Source organism: Pteropus alecto, unplaced genomic scaffold (assembly GCF_000325575.1).
Source record: "Pteropus alecto unplaced genomic scaffold, ASM32557v1 scaffold206, whole genome shotgun sequence".
NCBI lineage: Eukaryota > Metazoa > Chordata > Mammalia > Chiroptera > Pteropodidae > Pteropus > Pteropus alecto.
In genome coordinates, this window is record NW_006438906.1 from 750,218 (window position 1) to 770,053 (window position 19,836).

The 19,836-nt window shown below is 44.3% G+C and overlaps 1 protein-coding gene across 1 annotated transcript; it reads left to right on the top strand.

The window, feature by feature from the left end:
- The first annotated feature begins 937 nt into the window (after positions 1-937).
- On the top strand, positions 938-7,096 carry LOC102889668 (protein FAM205A). The gene is made up of 4 exons (XM_006916110.1): positions 938-1,081; positions 1,714-1,759; positions 2,276-2,336; positions 3,340-7,096. Exons 1-4 carry the CDS (start codon positions 938-940, stop codon positions 7,094-7,096), a joined length of 4,008 nt encoding a protein of 1,335 aa, XP_006916172.1.
- The last annotated feature ends 12,740 nt before the right edge of the window (positions 7,097-19,836 follow it).

A 19,836-nucleotide genomic window follows, 5' to 3' on the forward strand; every position in this document is an offset into this window, starting at 1 on the left:
TCAGTGCTGTCTGGATTCATATCACATATATTACCGTAATTCTCAAATGGGCACTTGCACTAATAGATGATTTTACTCCAAAGCCAACCATTTCACACCTTCATTTTCTTTATATCTGCACCACCCTCCTTGCTAACACTAGGGTAAGGAACAGCAGCAATTTCATAAAGAAAATAGAATTGCAAAAGCTCGACAAAATCAACTCTTAAAAGAACTCCATATATGAGTCTCATTAGTGTGTCTCCATGGAAAGCAGTATTTACAATACCTTCCCACCCATCTGTAACCTTGAGGCCACACAGATTGGGAGGCATTCTTTCCTGCCTCCCACTATGGCATTTAGAGATACTACCACCCTTGCCTTTCCCTGTCACATCAGCCATGGTCCTCTTCATGCACCTCTAATTTCCCATCACACATTGCTTGTAACATCAAAGTTCTCCATTTCCCAGCTACAACAAGACTCTGCCCTCCCTCAGCTTGTGTGTGCCTTTCAGATACATTTCCAGTACAGGTGGAATAGTTGGTAGAGAGTCCTTCGACCCTCTTCCTCAAAAGGCACCCTGTGTTCCTAAACACTCTGTTTTCTGGGGATGAGTGGAGGAGACAGCCAAGCCATCAGGCTGGTGTAGGGTATGGAGAGTGAAGACAAAGTGAGAGCGTAGACACTGCCTTTTGTGCAGGCACCCTTAGTCTCTGGCTCTGAAACCCTTATAGACAGCCAGACATCCTCATCACATAAGCTTCCCTAAGACAGATCACAGATCTACACCCACCTTGTGAAACAGAAGGGCTTTGTGATGCAATCTAATGGCCTGGTTCCATTGTCTGTGAGGCGGAGATGACAAGGCATAGCATTGGGGGTCATTAGGAACCAGGATCCTGAATTCCTTGATACAGGGATGTCTGGTCTTCTCATGCTAATGAGGTTTAGACCATGTTGAGCCATACCTTTGTTCTGTGGGATATTGGATATTCCTTATATACCTATGGCTCCATCTTCATTATTATCCTAATTATCTGGCAAGTGAAAAGGAGTTACCATGGATTAACTTTGGAACCTAAAAGGAGCTGCTGCTGGGTAGGGAAACACTATGACCACAATTGAATTAATTAAGCCTCAGCTAAAAAGCTTATAAGACCTCAAAGACTCTCCTTCTGCCAATTTTTATACCATACGTTCAATTACTCTAACACGATACTTCTCTTCTCAGATCCTAGAAATGATTCCTTACCAGCCCATCTCTGCAGTGTATTCTAATTGAAAAATTAAGGGTGTCTCTATCTACCTTGGGTTGAAATCTAGATGAAATGGAATCTACCTCACCATCTCAGAAGAGATCTCCCAATAAAGGGGATTCTTCTGGTTGGTGGTACATTAAGGTATTTATAAGCAGAAGTCTTCTGTCTGGTAGAACTGCAAACCCTTTAATATGTTCCACTCTTTCTTTTGTTCATCATAAACCTCATGTAGAATTTCTCCTAAAAATAAATGGGAGGTACAGAGTATGGATAGCCCTAAAATGAATAGAAGCAAACAGAAAAGAGAAATGTTGGAGTAGAAAAGATGGAATACAGAAAGGGAAGTTATCAAAGTAAATAAAATACAGATAAATAAAAAGGGATTGGAAAGTGTATATTAGCTTTAACTTATTTTGGACATGAACAAGAAATGGTGCCCCATCTTCACACATTAACTTTTTTGTCTTTAAGCGACACCGAAAAGTCAGGCAAAGAACTAGAGATGCAGCATCAAGAGGTAAAGTACATTTTCTTCTATGACTGGCCTCTATTGTGAATGAGATCCCCATAGATCCTGTCCTTCTTTGATTTCCAGTGTCAAGAGCCAGGTGCTCTAATTACCGAAGGGTCCAGTTCTCCAAGTTGACAAATTCTCCCAGAATAATTCCTTGGGTGGGAAATCTGGGCCTGAGAATGTTCCAAAATTCTCCACTTTACCTACAGGGAATAGAATGAGGAAGTAGGGAGGAAGTCTTTTATGAGTTTTACGACCCTGTGTATGTTACTTCATCTCTGTCTTTTATCCATGAAATGGGCATCTGAACATCCTGTCTCAGTCACAGTGTGGTTGTGAAGGACTAATAGGATTAGCTCAGGGACAACACATGGTAACTGGTTAAGTCGTACCCAGACATGCCTTAGAGCATCGACTATTGGGGTTTTCAGTCTCTTCTCATTCAAAGACCTTCAGCTGTCTATAGGATATCCATGAAGCCTCTCCTGTTCCACATAACACTGTCTCCTGGTTTCTCAGCTAGGGGAATTTCCTGGAAAGAAGCTGAGAAGCCATGGGAGCTGCTCTCTATCATGAAAAGGTGATCTCTTGCTCTTCCTAGTCTCCCAACTCTGGCCTGGCCTGTGATGAATTTCTGTGCTTGCCCTGGGGCAGGGATGAAGAGAGGGATAATGGCTGGGAGGGAGCCAGACACAGTGGAGGCTGGAGCACTGGTTGAGAGGGTGCCAGGACAGAGCGGGGTTCAGACATCTCAGAGAGGAGTCTCCCAGTTCTGCTCTGAGCTAGGCTCACAGTGCTCCTGCAGTTCAGGATTTGACTGTTGCATAATTCATTAAACACTCTCTGTGGGTTTGCACTCAGCCACAAGACAAGTTATGCAGGCAGGAGAATGGATAAATATGGGTATCAATAAGTCACCATTGTCATAGTCTGTTTACAGCCACACCCTTTCAAGGACAGGCCCTGGACCCTGTTGACATTAGCTCCTCTGATTCTGTCTTCAAAGAGGCCAGTTCATGGGACAACCCTCAACCAGGAGCTTATGATCTCATCCTCTTCTTAAAAACTCTAGAGAATGGGATTGTCTCAAGATGTGTTGTGTAAACCTTATTATCCCAAGAAAGGAGAGTTCCCACAAGGACCTCATTTTCCAGTTTGGAAACTCTACCTACCAGACTATAGCCTTCTTAGCCCCAAACGAGCCAGACTCTAGGTTCAACCTGGTGATGACCCTGGTGATGCCCCATCAGCCAGCCATTGGCTCCCCATCCTTGTTCTCGTCTCCTGGTTTAGCTTCTCAACAGAGGCCAACAGAGGACTCACACCACCTCCCAGTCTCCAATGTCCCTGTGCTCCCATGGATTGTCTGATACCTTGCCCAACAAGCCCCAGACCTTCAGCCAGCACCATCACAAATTGCCAAATGGCATTTTTCTAGAAAAAAAGTAGAGAAGTAAACACCTAGGAGATGCAGACCCCGGGGCTTACAGGACTAGGAGAGGACAGGGCCATCTCCAGGAAACATACTTCCAAAGAGGCACTTGTCATTCCATCATTAACTGTTGCCATGTTTCCTCTCCCAGCCAGGACTGGCTTCCTCAGGAGGGAAGTGTGCGGAAGCTTCTTTGTGCAGATACCTGCTGCCAAATCTGTAATGCTTTGGCTCTAGAGATCCAGCATTTGTTAGCAGGTGAGAATACATTGATCTCTCCCACTTCATCGGGGCCATCGCAGGGCTCCTCTTGCCCAGAGGTTTTGTCCATGTCTAATGTATATTTTGAGCAGAGTCTGGAGCACTATTCTACATTCTCCAAAGAGCTTTCACTTACATCTGAAATCCCTTCAGTGTCACAAATAATAGCTCATAAATCATTAACCAAGTCAGCTGCCTGGTCAGCTGGTTCCATCAGCAACCAAGATTATTGGGCTGAACACCTCCAGCTAAGACAGGCATTTCAAGTGCCAGAGATGCCCAGGGGCCCAGAGACTATGTCTTCTTCAGGGTTGGAGGGGACTAGGATTCCAGTGAACCAGGAGGAGCTGATGCAGCACAACCTCAATCTTCTCTATGGGAACCAAGGTCAGCAGCCTTTAAATTCCCAGGTCTCTCTGCTGACCCAGAACCAAGAAAGCACTACGCTGACACAACCTATGGCCTTGCCTGTGGTCGCTATCCTCCCTGCTCACATGTCATTCCTCAGTCCTGAAGTACTGAGGCTTCTTGAGGTACATGTAAAAAAATGGATGCATTTCCAGAGGTGGGGGCTGCCCAGACGTGTGGAAGAGTCCCTGAGGCAGCTTATGCCAAATCCACCATTATTGTATCAACCTGTAAATAACCAGCCAGTTTCTTTCATCCAGAATGATACTTCTGAGTTCTCTGTAGACAACCTTGGGACCATTTCCTACCAGACTTGGGGATCATGCATGGCTGGCCAGGCTACCCAGGCATTCTGGGTTTCTGAATGGTCCACTATGGACCAAATACAAACACACTACTACCAGCCAACCCCAAACCATGTGGCTCTAGCCTCGCCCTCTCCAGCCCTTAAAGACTTAAGTGGCCTCTCTCCACATTCTGGGCAACAGGCTAATGACTCAGTGGGCCATCTGCAGCAGAAATACAGCCAGCTATTCTGTGGACTCCCTTCTCTGCACAGTGAGTCCCTCGTTGACACTTCCTTGGGCTCTCAAGGCCTCTCCAGCAACGGGAGCATGTCCAAGCTCCCCTTGAAGGACCCTTTTCTCTTCAAGGAGCTCTCTTTCCTCCCTCTGCTGCCTAAAACTCCACCTCAGTCAGCCTCCCCCTCTTCCCAGTCCTCCCCAAATTGGGTCACTCCATCTGACCAGCAAGGAGCTCAGATCAATGTCCCATTTCTGACTCTGGCCGAGTGTGAAGCCTTGGAATGGCACCTGCTACAGAGGCAGCTCCAGCTTCAGTGGGGTTTGCCAGCTGTTTTTCAGAGATCTCAGTACACCCAGAGCCCCGTGCAGTATGAGCCTTGTGACGAATCCCAGTCTCTTGAGACTGTGAAAACTTCCTGGCCAGAGAGGCCCATCTCTGTCCTCACAAGGGAACTACTCTTCTTCCCGGAGCATGCCCGGAGGCTGCTGGAATTCCACCTCCAGAGGCAGTTGATTCATCATCGCTGGGGCCTACCCCAGAAAAGCCAGGAGTCTTTCCAGTTGCTCCTGTCCCCTGCTCACCAGCAGACTCTGCCCTGGAGCAGTGCAGCCCTAGCCAATATGAGTGTTGCCCAATCCTCAGCCCTAGAAGCCACTGGTGCTGGTGACCCTTTCTCAGCCTTTGAGGACCCAATGTCAGTCCCCATGCCGTGCTTGTTTGATCAAGCTAAGGCAAAACTACAGAACCACATCACCTCCAAGTGTGGACAGATCCACAAGGGCAAGGTCCCTGCCCATGTTTATAGGTCTTGGGCATGCATAATTCCTGGGAGTCTAGAAGAGGTTCCCCCGACCTGCATCCCAGAAAGCAAGAACCTGGAGCTACAGGCAGCAACTGACCCTGACCAACAACAGAAAGTTATGCCTTGGATGCCACCAGCCCCCGGTCAGCAGCAACAGTCCTCACCGGATGCTGTCATTGAACATCCTAAGCTGCCCCAAGCCCTGTCCGAGGAAGCCATCGAGAAACTGGAGACGACTTTACGGCACAAGTATCTGGCCTTCTTGTCAGGGCTCCCTGCTCTTTATTATGTGGCTCTCTCCAAGGCCATGGCCCCAGTTATCGATACTCAACCTATAATCACAGAGGTGGTGCCTGAGCCTGTCAAAATCCTAACAGAACCTCTGACTCAGATGATCTCAAGTGAAGAGCAGTGTCTAAGTCCTGAGCCATGCTTTCAAGATGCCAATGAGACTTGTACAGACACTGCAGATGAGTCCCAGGCTGAAGAGCAGGTGGAGGGAATGACCGAGATGGAGCCTCCAAAAAGCGAGACAGAGCCTGCCAGCCCCTACTCACTTAAGAAAGCTTTCTTGGCCAAATTAAATTTCCACCTGAGAAAGAAGATCCTAGAGATACAATGGGGAATTCCCATAAAGGCAAGGGAGTCCAGGGAACAAACCGTAGCAATCCCAGAGAACACATCCACACAGGAGTCTCTTGGGAGTCCGGACAACCAAGGAAAAACATTGCTCCAGGAGCTCCCCATCCCACCAGACACTCCTCTTGCCCCAGATCCAGAATGGCTCCATCTTAAACAACAACTGACCATTGAGTTAAAGGCAGTGCAAGAAAACCAGAAGCAACCTAGTTCCAGAGCAGCATCCAATGGTTCTGCTCACTCGTCCTCCAAGATTTCACCACCCAGTGGGGACATGACAGAGGCCCAGGTACTTTGTGTTCAGCTGGAGGCCAGTGTGAACAACCCTGGCCTGGAGGAGCCCGGGAGCACTGAGCCCCACAGCCCTGGCAAGAGCAAGGGCTTAGCCCAAGACCCCACACTGGCAGAAAAGGGAGAGGACCCAGGGAAACTCAAATTGGCAGGAGACCATGGAGGAGATGCAGGGTTTGTGCTGTCTACAAGAGACGAAAGCTGCCTTGCCGAAGTCCAGAGGCCAGAAGGGATGCTTCTGAGCAGGACGCCTCATAACCCAAGGCGACGAAAACACATCTTTCATCTTGGTGCTCCCTGTCAACAAAGTCTCCAGTATTGCTCTCAGCTTCAGCTCTCAGAGCTACCTCCAGCAGGAAAGGAATCTGAGAAGAATGACCTGCGAGACAGTCAAACTAGGCTCAGTGGCATCCTCAAATCAGCCAAGATTCCTGAGAATGCCCAGCCTGCGGGGCCACAGGCATCACAGGGTCAGCCTTTCCTGGGTCATCTCATCTATCATAAGCCATTGCAGGGCCAAACTTTGCAAGGGAAGGTTTTGCAGAGGCAGCCGATGCCAGCTCATACTCACAAGAGGCCCGGCCTTCCAGATTCAAACTTGAAAAATAAAATGAAAATCTTTCTGCAATGTATTAATGTCAAGACAAAAGGCAAAGTGCACAAGGAATCCATGTTCTTGACAGCTGAGAAAGTGGCCAATACCAGAAAAGAAAATGTAGAAAAGAGGCTAGCTACAGCCAAAAGTCCCACGGGGCAAACTAAGGCAGAGAAGACAAGAGGTGACCCCAAGGCCCAGTCTCCCCCCACTGAGAAGCAGGTGGGCCTGGCCGTCTCAGATGGTCCCCATTCCCCAGGCAGTAAGCTCCGGCACCGCTCTATCTCCCATCAATTCCACTCTGCCTCAGTGTTGGACCACCACCGCCACTGCCTTCGGCACTGTCCTCGAGTGGCTTGTGCCACCCATCCAGGAAATCCACCCTAAATTTCAACACTCACCTCAGAGGGAAATGTTGGTGTGTTCAAGAAGACCCAGCACAATCAAAAGACTTTGTAGGCTCCCCAGCCTCTGCATCCCTTGAAGAGGGCTGCTACTGTTATTTTCATTAATGTGCAGGTGGGTCAGAACGCCACCCAAAATACAATCTATATCTCTAAGCAGAGTTGTCTGTCTGCTCCTTCTCTGCACTGTGGTGTGTTAAGGGAAGGCAAGAGGGATGTTAAAATGTCCTTCCTATCTAGGGAAGGAACTTTAACTCACCCTTAAGGCTGGTCAGCATTCCACACAGCTCCTCCAAGCCCTCCCCTGAACAGTGGATAAAGGGACTTAAGCAGAGAAGGATGGCCTTTGTCTAAGGTCAGTTGAAGGTAAAAGTCAGACTTGAATTCTATCATGGCTTCCCAGGGTGTCCTTGGGACCAGAGGAACAATGTGGACATGAGAATAGTACTGACAAGGAAGAATGGCCAGGTATCCCACAGGCAAAATTCATTGATGACTCTGTATACAGCCACATCCGGAGAGGAGCCTTTTAGAGGAGTGCTCCAGCCTTGAGGAGGTACATTGTATTTATCAAAAGCACATAAGTAATGTAACAGAATGTCAAAAGCAAATGACAGAATCTTCCCCTCTCTGTTCTCTGTTGGTTATTAGTTAGATCTTTCTGGAGAACTCATCTGGAAGGGTGCTCTAGCTCTTGCCTGTACCCCACCTCCGGTACCTATTAGCTGCAGGGAATGACTGAGACCAGGAATGACTTGGCTTGGATAGGGGTTTGTCCCCCACTCCCAAGTGCAGGGAGGGAAGGAGCAGGGATGGGAGCATATAAACAGAATTCTGAGTATCTGAGACAGAAACTGACATGTTCCTGACCTGCCATATAAGAAAACAAACCAATTTAATTTATGCTGAAAAGAACCTAGAGCCAGGAAGCCAACCCCATGTGCTTTGGGGGAAATTAATTAAATCTGAGCTTCAATCTGCTCAGTGTAATAAAAGGATGTGAGTTCTGGGAAAGGGTTTTCGAAACATGTCTGAGCCTGTCAATTACCGCCAGCAGCTTGTACCCAGCCCTCCTGCTGTGTCTCATTTTTACACCACCTACATCTGGGATCCTCCTTCACTTTATTCCTTTCACTAGACTTGCCTCCCTGAATATTCATATATTCACACACACACACACACATGTGTGTGTATTTATGTATGTATGTACATATGTGTGTGTGTGTGTATTTCATGTACTATATATGGTGTTAAACTCAGTCAGCTCTGTCCCCTCCCAGGATCTGCTTGGTGCCTTCCCTTCAGAGGATGAGTCTTGTCCTTTTCTCAACCAAAGACTACATCATGTCAGCCTGCCAGCTTCAGTCCTTGTTTCCTGTCATCCTTCCCCATTTTCTCATTAATGTCCCACCATGTTCAGAAAGCACCAGAACCACTCACCTTCACTGTCAAAAAAAAAAGTTTAAAGTCCTTGGAAAGTATCTTGTTTCATTAACCAGACACAGAAAGTGGCCATGAGTCTAGAATTTAATGGTACACGAGTTCTAACAAGATAAGCTTCTTGTGATAAGTGACACTATGGGCCCTTTGCCTCTCTCTGAGAATGTCTAAATTGCCTATTTTAGATAAATATCTGTTTATCATTAATGGAAATATAAAGTGAAATTCTCTGAAACCCTTAGTATGAAATGGAGAAACTCAAGAGGGAGGCTGAGAGGCAAGCTGAGATCTGTAAGCAGCTGCTAAGAAATGTTAAGTCCTTCCAAACTATAGCTTGTCTACATGCTCCCTCACACATAGACTAAATGAAGTTTCTCATACCGACCTTTTTTAGGAGGCCTCTTGAATAACTTGCCATACTGAGACATAACTAGAGCTCTTTCCTGCTTCCTGTTCAGAAAACACTCCCTGCACTGTCACCTCCAACTCCAAGCACCAAACAGGTGATATACAACCACCAACAGCCTCTGTAGCCCAGACCACAGAGTGGATCTCTTAACGGTGGCCAACATACTCATATTCTCTTGACCTCCCTCCGTAGGAGGTGTGAATGGACCCTGTCCTACCTTCTCCTGTTAACTGGGTTGGGGCAGATATTGGTCTCCCTAGAAAGAAGACTGAAATCCCAGACCTTAAGGAGGCCATTGCAGAACAACATAGCTCAAGGCTGTACTTGTTCCACTCAATGCAAGCTTACGTATGAGTAAAAGATTTGGGTCATCTTTGGAAGGAAACTTCTGGCTGAAGTAGCCAGGGAATTATTTCAGAGAAAGATGATAAACATGACCAAAGGGCAGCAAAACCTCAACACAAGGAAAACATTACAAAATCCTTGAGCATGTTTTTTTATGATTTTCAGGCCAAATGTGTGACTCTTGGAGAGGATGCAGATTTTAAGGTCACAGTCACAAGGATGGAATGTGGAAAAAAATCATTAGAGCTAGAATCCTAACTCTGACATTTGACAAGTTACTTAACATTTCTGAGCCCCAGTTTCTTCATCTGGGAAAGGGGAAAACTACATCCATACCCCAAACCTCATTTACCATTAATGTGCTGGTGATTCCCAAAGCCACTTCTCTGTGCTAGTCTTCCCTCTGAGTTCTAACTGCGGAGCCAATAGCTAGGGGGAAACTCCATCTTGGTCCAAAGGCAATGCAAATTAATTTGAAATATCCAAACATGCTCTACCTCATCAAACTGTTTTCTCATGTCAGGAAATAGTATCACTATACATCCACTTTATTTGCTCACAACATACATCAAGTCAGTCACTGGGTTCTAATTTTGGTATCTCTCAAGTTGTCCCCTTTTCTCTATTTTTACTGCCTCTGTCTTAGTTTAGTTTCCCATCCTTTCTTTCCTGAATAGTTACTACAGCATCTCATAGACCCAGGGCTTATGATAGTGGCTAGCACCTAATAATATGTGAATGGTACTTAATCCAAAGTCTGGACTGAGGAGGCAGATAAATTATTCCATTAGTGTGATGAGTGCTATGATGTGTGGGGTCCTGCCACAGGAGGAAGTACTCAGTTGACCCATAAAAGGGTCACAATAAAAATGACCTTAAGAGGCATCTTGTATTCAATAATTAAAATATTTGAGTTCTTACTATGTGCCAAGAATTATACCAGACATAACAGTCACCAAGACACAGGCCTTGCCTCCATGGAGATCATTATCTTATGGTGTAGACAGGCTTACATGCCCAAGTTGTCTAAACATATACCCTTGGATATCCAATAATCATCTTAAAAGTGATCTGCTAGCCCCTCCCACACCACTCAATCGCACACACCAAAACTGTTCTCACTACAGTATTTCCCACATCAGTTAATGGCACCTATCTCTTGCCAGTTGTTTAAGTCAAAAACATTGATGTTTTCCTTGATGTTTTATCTCTATTAGTTCATATCCAGTTCATCAGAAAATCTTGTCTCTACCTTCAAAATGAATTCAGAACATAACTACCTCTCACTCCTTCTGCTGCTACAGTTATTGCAACAGTATAACTAATCTCCCTGCTTCTTCTTGAGACTAAACCTCCAATAGTCAATTCTCAACAGAGAAGCCTGATGGTCCTCAACTCTAGTTGGGGTCCTGGCTACAGATGATTGGTTGATTGACTGACTGATTGATTGGTTGATTGATTGATGTATATAAAACCATGAGACCAGATAAGATCACCAAAGTAATAAGTGTAAATGAAGGAGAGATCTAAGGACTGGGCTCTGGGACATTCCAATGATAAGAAATTGAGGGGTGGAGAGAGGGACCAGTAAGCAGAGGAAACTGAGAAACAGAAGCAAGCAGGAAAAGCAGGAGAGTGTGATATACTGGAAGCCAAGAGAGGAAAGTATTGCAAGGAGAAAGAGCAATTGCATAAAAAGTTCCAAATCAGCCAAACAAGATGAAGACTCAGAGCTGACCATTAGATTTAGCAACACATAGGTCACTCATGGCATTGAGAAGAACTGACTCAGATGAGTAAATGTAATAAATTCAAAAGAGAATGGAATGAGAGTGATTGGTGTTAGAAAGTGTAATCAACTCCACAGAGGTGCAGATCAATGAGGAAATAACTGTAGGAGGAAGTGGGACCCAGAGAGGGCTTTTTTTTTTTTTTTTAAGATGAGAGACGTGGCACATTGGATGTTGCTGAAAATGGTGCAGTCAAGAGGGATAAACTGATGATGTAGGAGAGCAAGGTGAGAACTGATGGAGCAATGTGGTATACAGGTGAGGGGACAGGAGCGAATGCCCAAGCCTAGGAGATGGCCTTGGCTAAAAGCACATACACTTCACTGCCGACAAGTAGAAAGAAGGTAGCATAAATTTAACTTATACCCTTGGATATCCAATAATCATCTTAAAAGTGATCTGCTAGCCCCTCCCACACTCCTTCTTCTAACTTTAGCTTAGAAGAAAGTATTTTTCACATGTAAGAGAATGTGGACAAAAACCAAAAAGGGCGAGTGAAGAGCTTGGAAGGGACTGTAGCTGTGGGTGGAGGGAAGGGTATGGATAATAAAAACCAAAAGCCAGAGGATTGGATGGATTCTGGAAGTTACCATGGCAAATTACTATTAGAGCTGAAAGAGTGGGTGTCCAATTGAGAGTCCAGGTGGGCATAAAAGGGTAGTTGAAGTTGCTGATCATGTGCGTAAAGCAGGTGCTCTTGGAAGACTGGAGCATCAGGAGAGATTGCAGAGAAGTTCTAGATGCATGGAGCCTAGAAATACAGAAAGAGGGCAGATGTGGCATCCTCGTGTTCAGCAAGCGACAATGGACTTTTGGGAGTGGGAAGAGAGAACTGGGAAGAAGAAAGACAAAAGGCTGCCCTGAGCAGATGGGATGGACCTCTGTTTTGGACCACTCATATCTCTCAGAAGGTGGCAGCTCAGCATTCCTACCTTCTGACCTATCGCAGAGGAGCAAAGAGCTGGAGGAAGTGCAGGAAGTGCTGACGCTTCCTTATAATGCGGTATGGGGTCTCTGGGATGTCCTTGCCTCACTGATTCCTAAGGAAATCGAGGATGACTCAACATCCCATCAAACTAAGAGGAGGTGATGGCAGGACTCTCTTCCTCTATAGGACCCCAGCTCTTAGCATGATGTATCCACTGCTAGCAGGATGCAGAAAAACCAGGATGAGAAGAAGCAAGAACGTATCCCTCCTCTGAATGGAGACTCTATGCCCGAGGTATGGGAGCCCAGCCCCTAGTGTGGCCTCTAAGGTAAGGAGGCACAAGGCCTAGGCCTGCTGAGCCAACACCCTCCAGGTGTTTTCCTAAAGCATCTCCAAAGATCATAGGAGGTCTTGTGACAGGCACATCCTTCCTGCCTGGTAGGAGTTGGGCAGAGATCTACAGAGCAAGGGAGATGAAAGGGAGTTCTAAAATGAAGGGAATGACTCAGGAAGTTCACAGCAGCATCAGATGGGAAGCCAAGGTTAATGTGCATACATCCTGGTTTAGGGTAGAGCAGAAACTTCCCATGTATCCTACCTGCCACATGCCAGCACTGGCTTATGCTGCTAAGCCCAGTAACAAAGGGATAGGAGCAGAAAGATTAGCTGGAATCAAGACTCTCAGGATTGATTCTCGATTCTCGGCAAAGTCAAGAGCTGAAAGAAGACAGGCTTAGAGCCTATGACTTCATGCAGGACAAAATAGGGAGCCTGGGAAGAAGCCAGAGGCATATCCTTGTTTCCAGAAGGAGGGGTGGGTGCTGCCAACTGGCCCCCTTTCCCACCTCATCACTCTCCTGCGCTATAGCTTCTCTGGGTCCATGGCCAGGCAAGGAGCATATTAGGGAATTTCCAGAGTGTATCACTCTCAAGGTCAAGCCCGCAACAGAGGCCGCAGGGACAGGATCTTGAACAGGCAGCCAGACCTGGGTATCCAGACAGCGGGAAGGGAAGGGAAGCCATTCCTTGCAGTAAAAAGTGCTGGCAGCTGGGGTGCATCAACGAGAGAGGCAGGGTTAAGTGAGAGATCAGGCAGAATCTCACACACAGTCAAAGACACACAAACACAGACAACAACCACACAAATATATAAACAGAAAGACACAAGTTCAACAACGCCACTCAAAAACTACTTCAGAGTACCAAGAGACATGTCCAGTACCTACACAGACTCATGAACACCCTGAGTCAGACATGCTCGAGCAGACACAGGTACAAGCACACACGCAGACACAAAGACAGGCTTGCACACATGCAAACAGAGACAGTCCATCTTGCAATCCCGCGAACAAATATACAGTCCAAATCTATTTTCAAAGCCACTCTCTTCCATAAAGCCTGTTAGACTATCTCAGGCCAGGCCTGGTTATCCTTACTCTAAACTCTGGTTTGTCATCCCCATCCGATTGCTTATCCTTTAATAAGAATAGTCTTGGTTACAACAAACCCTCAGCCAACATTATACTTAATGGTGAAAAACTAAAAACCTTTCCTCTAAAATCAGGACCAAGACAAGGCTGTCCACTATTACCACTGTTATTCAATATAATATTGGAAGTCCTAGAAAGTGCAGCCAGACAAGAAAAAGATATAAAAGGCATCCAAATAGGAAATGAAAAAGTCAAACTGTCACTATTTGCAGATGACATAATTCTCTATATAGAAACCCCTAAAGACTCCACAAGAACACTACTAAAAACAGTAAGCAAACACAGTAAAGTTTCTGGATACGAAATCAATATTCAAAAATCCATACTGTTCCTATACTTTAATAATGACTTGTTAGAAAAAGAGGTGGAAAAAATAATTTCTTTTGCAATTGCAACAAAAAGAATAAAATACCTAGGAATACATCTAATGAAACATGTGAGGGACCTATACAATGAAAACCACAAGACCTTATTAAAAGGAATTGAAGAAGATAGAAAGAAATGGAAAGACATTCCGTATTCTGGATTGGAAGAATCAACATAATTTAAATGCCCTTATTACTTAAAGCATTTTACATGTTTAATGCAATCCCCATCAAAATCCTGTCAGCATTTTTTAAAGAAATAGAACAGAAAATCATTTGTATGGAAGCACAAAAGACTATGAATCACCAAAGCCATCCTGAGAAAAAAAGAACAATGCCAGAGGCATCACTCTGCTTGACTTAAAATTATGCTACAAAGTGACAATAATCAAAATGGCATGGTATTGTCAGCAAAACAGACACACTGACCAATGGAACAGAATTGAGAGTCCAGAATTAAACCCATGTTTATGTGGACAAACAATTTTCGACAAAAGAGCCAAAAACATGCAGTAGAGAAAGGAAAGCCTCTTCAATAAATGGTGCTGGGAAAACTGGAAAGCCACCTGCAAAAGAATGAAACTAGACTGTTGTCTATCACCACACACCGAAATTAACTCAAAATGGATTAAGGACCTGAATATAAGACCTGAAACAATAAATTGCATAGAAGAAAACATAGGAATGAAACGCATAGACTTTAGACTTAAAGAGGATTTTATGAATTTGACCTCAAAGGCAAGGGAAGTAAAAGCAAAAATAAATGAATGGGACTATATCAAACTAATAAGCTTCTGCACAGCAAAAGAAACCATCAGCAAGATAAAGAGACAACCATCCGAATGGGAAAATATATTTGCAAGTAATGCCTCTGATAGAGGCCTAATACCCAAAATATACAAAGAACTCATACAACTGAATAACAACACAAAATCAAGGGATCCAATCAAAAATGGGCAGAGGACCTGAACATAAACTTCTCCTTAGAAGACATACAAATGGCCAACAAATATATGAATAGATGCTCAATATCGCTAGCTAGTAGGGAAATGCAAATCAAAACCACAATGAGATACCATCTCACACCTGTTAGAATAGCTATAATCAACAGGACAAGTAATAACAAATGTTGGAGAGGATGCAGAGAAAAAGGAACCCTCATACACTGCTGGCGGGACTGCAAATTGGTACAGCAACTAATAATGGATCTACCATATGATCCAGCAATCCCTCTACTGGGTATTTACCCCAAAGACTTGAAAACATATCCAAAAAGATATTTGCCCACTGATGTTCATAGCAGCATTATTCATGGTGGTTGGGACATGGAAGCAACTGAAGTGTCCTATGATAAGTAATTAGATAAAGAAGATGTGGTACATATATACAATGAAATATTACTCAGCTATAAAGAGATGAAATACAGCCATTCGTGACAACATAGATGGACCTTGAGATAATCATGCTAAGCGAAATAAGCCAGGCAGAAAAAGTTGAAAACCACATGATATTACTTATATGTGGAATATAAACCTAAAAGCAACAAACATGACAGACAAAGACTCATGGATATGGACAATAGACTAGTAGTTACTGGAGGGTAGGGAGGAGCGGGGAGGTAGATGGGGTAAAAGGAGTCAAATATGTGGTGACAGAAAGAAATCCAACTATGGGCAGCGAACATACAATGCAAAATATATGTGCCTTACTGTTGAATTGTACACTTATTGGATTTCATTAACCAATGTCACTATAAAACAAAAACTTATTGGATTTCATCAACCAATGTCACTATAAAACAAAACAAACAAAAGAATAGTCTTGGATTCATAGGTATACCCCTTGTCTCAACAACTTGGCTGCATGCTTTTAAAGAAATGTCATGGTCAGCAAGTGGGTCCACTGTCCTCTTCAGCAGCCCATCCTTCACCTACATGTCCATCCCCATCTCCAGCCCCATGAGTGTTCCCACTGCAGAGTCCTGACCCCAGGCCTCTCTGCCATAGTAGACACAGACTCTAAGGGAAGAGAAAACCAGACAGACACACCTTGTCAAGGTAATGCTGGTGGGCGTTACCCCAAAACTATTTACATGGCACTGTGTTTATCATGAGCCACTGTAACCACTACGTCAATGCTAATCTAAGCATAGTCCTAACTCTAACTCTAACCCCAGGTAGCTACACATGGAATAATGTCTGCAACTACACTAGGCATACAAATACCACACACTTGGGAAGGTGTGGGTCATCTGCGCTCCAGAAACTCAGTAGCTCCTTCAGTAACAGCTGCACAGCCATCAGGGTGGCTTGTCCCTGGAGGGCTCATTGCTCATCTGGGAACCCAGAAGCACCAAGGCACCCAGGCCCTTTGACCCTGGTTAGCAGGGGTCAGTACACCCCAAGCCCTGTTCCGGGACTAGCTCAGCCTCTGAGCTGAAATTCCTGCCATTTCCCTCCCCAGCTCCTGCCTGCCAAGCTGGGACCATCTGTTGCCCTGGATCCCCCTTACCAAGCAGAAGCAAATGAGCCTGGAGCCTGGGGCTGAAGGGAATGTGGCCTCTTCCCAGTATGGGGGTTTCCAGACTCTTGCAATACCATACCTAGGACCTTTCCCCTAGAGCCTGGCCCAGGTGCCTGTCCTCAAGAGGTAGCAGCCTTTCTGATGCCGGGGGGTGAGTAGAGATGAATTAGCACATCTCTCCACCTCCAAGGTCTCAGTCTGATCATAGGATATGTTTGTTCTGAACTCATCAGCAGAGGTAAAGCTGAAGTCAGCCATGTGTACCCCTCTCACCCATCACCCCTCTCACCCGCAGGCACCAGGACCTCCAGTGCAGCACTCCTCTGCACCTCAACCACCCCAGAGATTCTCAAAAATACCTACGCTCTCTCCAGAGCTCACCAAGCCAAATCTTCACTTAAAGGACTGGAACTCTTAGGTGGACACTCACATCTCAGATGTGAGTTTCTGTGTCCCCTTCCCCAGTATCTACATCTGGCCTGGCCTGAGGACTAAGAGAGGGGCTTGGTTCAGGGCTGTGAGTTTAACTCATTTCCCATTTGCCCCAAGAATACTCACTGGTAGTGCTTGTGGCTGCAGTGCTTACCCAGAGACAACTCGTGGATGACAGTCCTAACATTTCCCCCAAAGTATGCTATAAAATACCTCGCTTTTATTACTATTTCAGCATTGCTCTAGTATATTGATAATTTTTAAAAACAAATGACATCATTCTATTTATAGCATTCTGTTTTTAGTAGTGGTATTTCCATTTATAAAATATAGTAATTCTTGATTGCTGAAAATGTTGAATCCTAGAAAACGTAGCATTCCTATACATGATGTTAATATTCTCAAACAGTTGTTAGCTGAATATGCATTTGATGAATCCAATTTATGTATATATTTCTGTTACGTTATGATTAGAGACAAGTTGTTTAGAAATAATTCTAAGAACAGTTTTTATATATTTTTTCACATTGAAAACCAGTCAGATTTGCTTCAGTCTTGAAGAGCAGAAGAGCATGTTTATGTAAAATTAATGCTGTCAGCGAGCTGCACTTTTTTTTTTTTCTAAATGGGAAATAGGTTAAAGATATGCATGTGAGGTGCTTAAGAAATAACAAAACCAGCTTTAACTTCTAGAAAAACAAGTGGTATTGACTGTCAAGAACTCTGCAGGGTCTCGGATTTTACTCTACTTAGAAGTTAACAAGTTAACCTGTTACTGTTCCATGAATGTCGGCAGACTCCTGGGTAAGATATAAAGGACTTCGTTACTCACAGCACAGCCATAGCAAGAGCTTTGTCATGGTTTCTTACATCACTTCTCCATGTCTACCAAGTGTCATGTGGGTGGTACAGGATCTGTGATAGATGCCCGTATATGTAGTGTGATGTGTTATAGGAGAACACTGATATTTGGGGATTCACTGCTTTTATAGTAAGAAGAAACAAGCCTGATCTTTGTCCAGGGGTAGATATTACCTTTTCTGTCTAGGTTGCTTTTTGCAAATACAATTCTGAGAAATGGCCTGGAAAACAATCATGGCTTTGCAATCTTGGCATACTCAGTAAGAACATTCCGGAATGCTAAAAACCCATGGCAGGTTGCCTCTCCCAACAGTGATTAGCAATAGATAAAAACAAATGGCTGGTGAGAAAGAAACTGGCTTTCTCTGTGCCAGCAGATATCTTAGAAGAGACACTTCGGTTAAAAAGGAAATCAATTAACAAAGACCCAATGAATTATGCTTAATGATAGCTTCTTCAGCTGGAATTGGATTTTCTGTTTCCTTATCAAGGAAGAAAAGAGAAATAGAAGATATTATCATAGAAACAAGGTGAATGTTGAAGAATTTGTGGTAACTTAAGAAAGGCTTGGAGAAAATCAGAGAGAACAGGCAGGTGGTGGTAAATAACAGTGGGACAAGAAAGGAGAACAGGCCCATTTGGCTGAATGAAATGAAAGAAATGAGAACAGATGACAACCTAAACCTTTCCTTGGTACTGTTTACGGAGACAGTCTCTAAGCTGGGTTCCCCTATGACATCCACCTCCTGTTGTTCATGCTTTGTGTAATCCCATCCTCTTGTGTGTAGGCAGACTTGTCATTTGATTCTAATCAACAGAACATGACAAATGTAATGTCACTCATATGACACTCACATAAGTGTAATGTCACTTATGTTACATTAAGATTGTCTTCTAGCATACTTACTCTAGAGACTCTCCTTTCTGGCTTGATGAAGTGGTCATGTTGGGAAAGCACCTGTGGCAGGTGGCCTTTAGGAACTGTGGGTGGCCTTTAGATGCTAAGGGTGGCCTCCAGCTGATATCCAGCAAGGAGGCAGTGCCTTTGGCCCTACAAAGAAATGAATTCTGCCTGTAACCTGAGTGAGCTTGGAAGACTCTTCCCCAGTCAAGCCTCCAGATGAGAATACAACCCAGCCAATACCTTGATTTCATACTTGTGAAACTATAAGCAGAGGACCAAGCTGGACTTCTGACACAGAGTCTGTGAGATAATAAACTGTGTGTTGTTTTAAACCAGCCCTCCTAACAGGCTAGGACCACCTTATCCTGCATGTTAAATATAAATTACCCTTGAGTGCTTTCATTTGATTCTTGATATGGGAGTGGCAGATATTTATAAAAGGCCCCAAAATGTAACTAAAGTGATCTTGTAGAACATGCCAGGAATAAAGCAAAGGAAACCTCTGAAAAGGGAAGTGAGAAAGCAATCCAAATCAGTGGGTTTCACAGGTAGAAAAAGGCGGTCTAAATTTTCTTTGAGTTCAGGAAGGAGAAAAAATAAGGAGAGTTCCTAATGCTTTACATAGAGCAAGTGATCAATAAATCTTTCTTGAAGAAATGCTGCGAAAATGACTGGAGAAAGCAAAGAGTTCATTTGAGGTCACAGTGTCAGTACCCTCTCTCTAGTTCAAAGTGGGCCAGAGGGAGCTGAGAACACCTAATTGATTCCTAATAATTATGTTCATGCTACCATAGCCTCTCCTGGAGGGCCATTCTGAGCTACCATATTTTGGAATTTAGCCTGTTCCCATACCTCATCAGATTTCTTTTAATTATAGACCTAAGAGTAGAATGCTAGGTCATAAGGAAATTCTTTTTAACTTTTTGAGGAACCGTGAAACATTTTCCACAGCCACTGTACCATTTTACATTTCCACCAGCTGTGCACCAGGATTCCAATTTCTCCTCATCCTCACCAACACGTTATTTTCCAATTTTTTGAGAATGGCCATCTGTGGGTGTGAAGGAATATCTCATTGTGATTTTGATATGCATTTCCCTAATGATTAATGATGTTGAGCATCTTTGCATGTGTTCATTGCCCATTTGTATATCTTCTTTGAAGAAATGTCTATATCTTTTCCCCATTTTTCAATTGCATTGTTTGTTTTTTGGTTGCTGAGTTCTAGGAATTCAT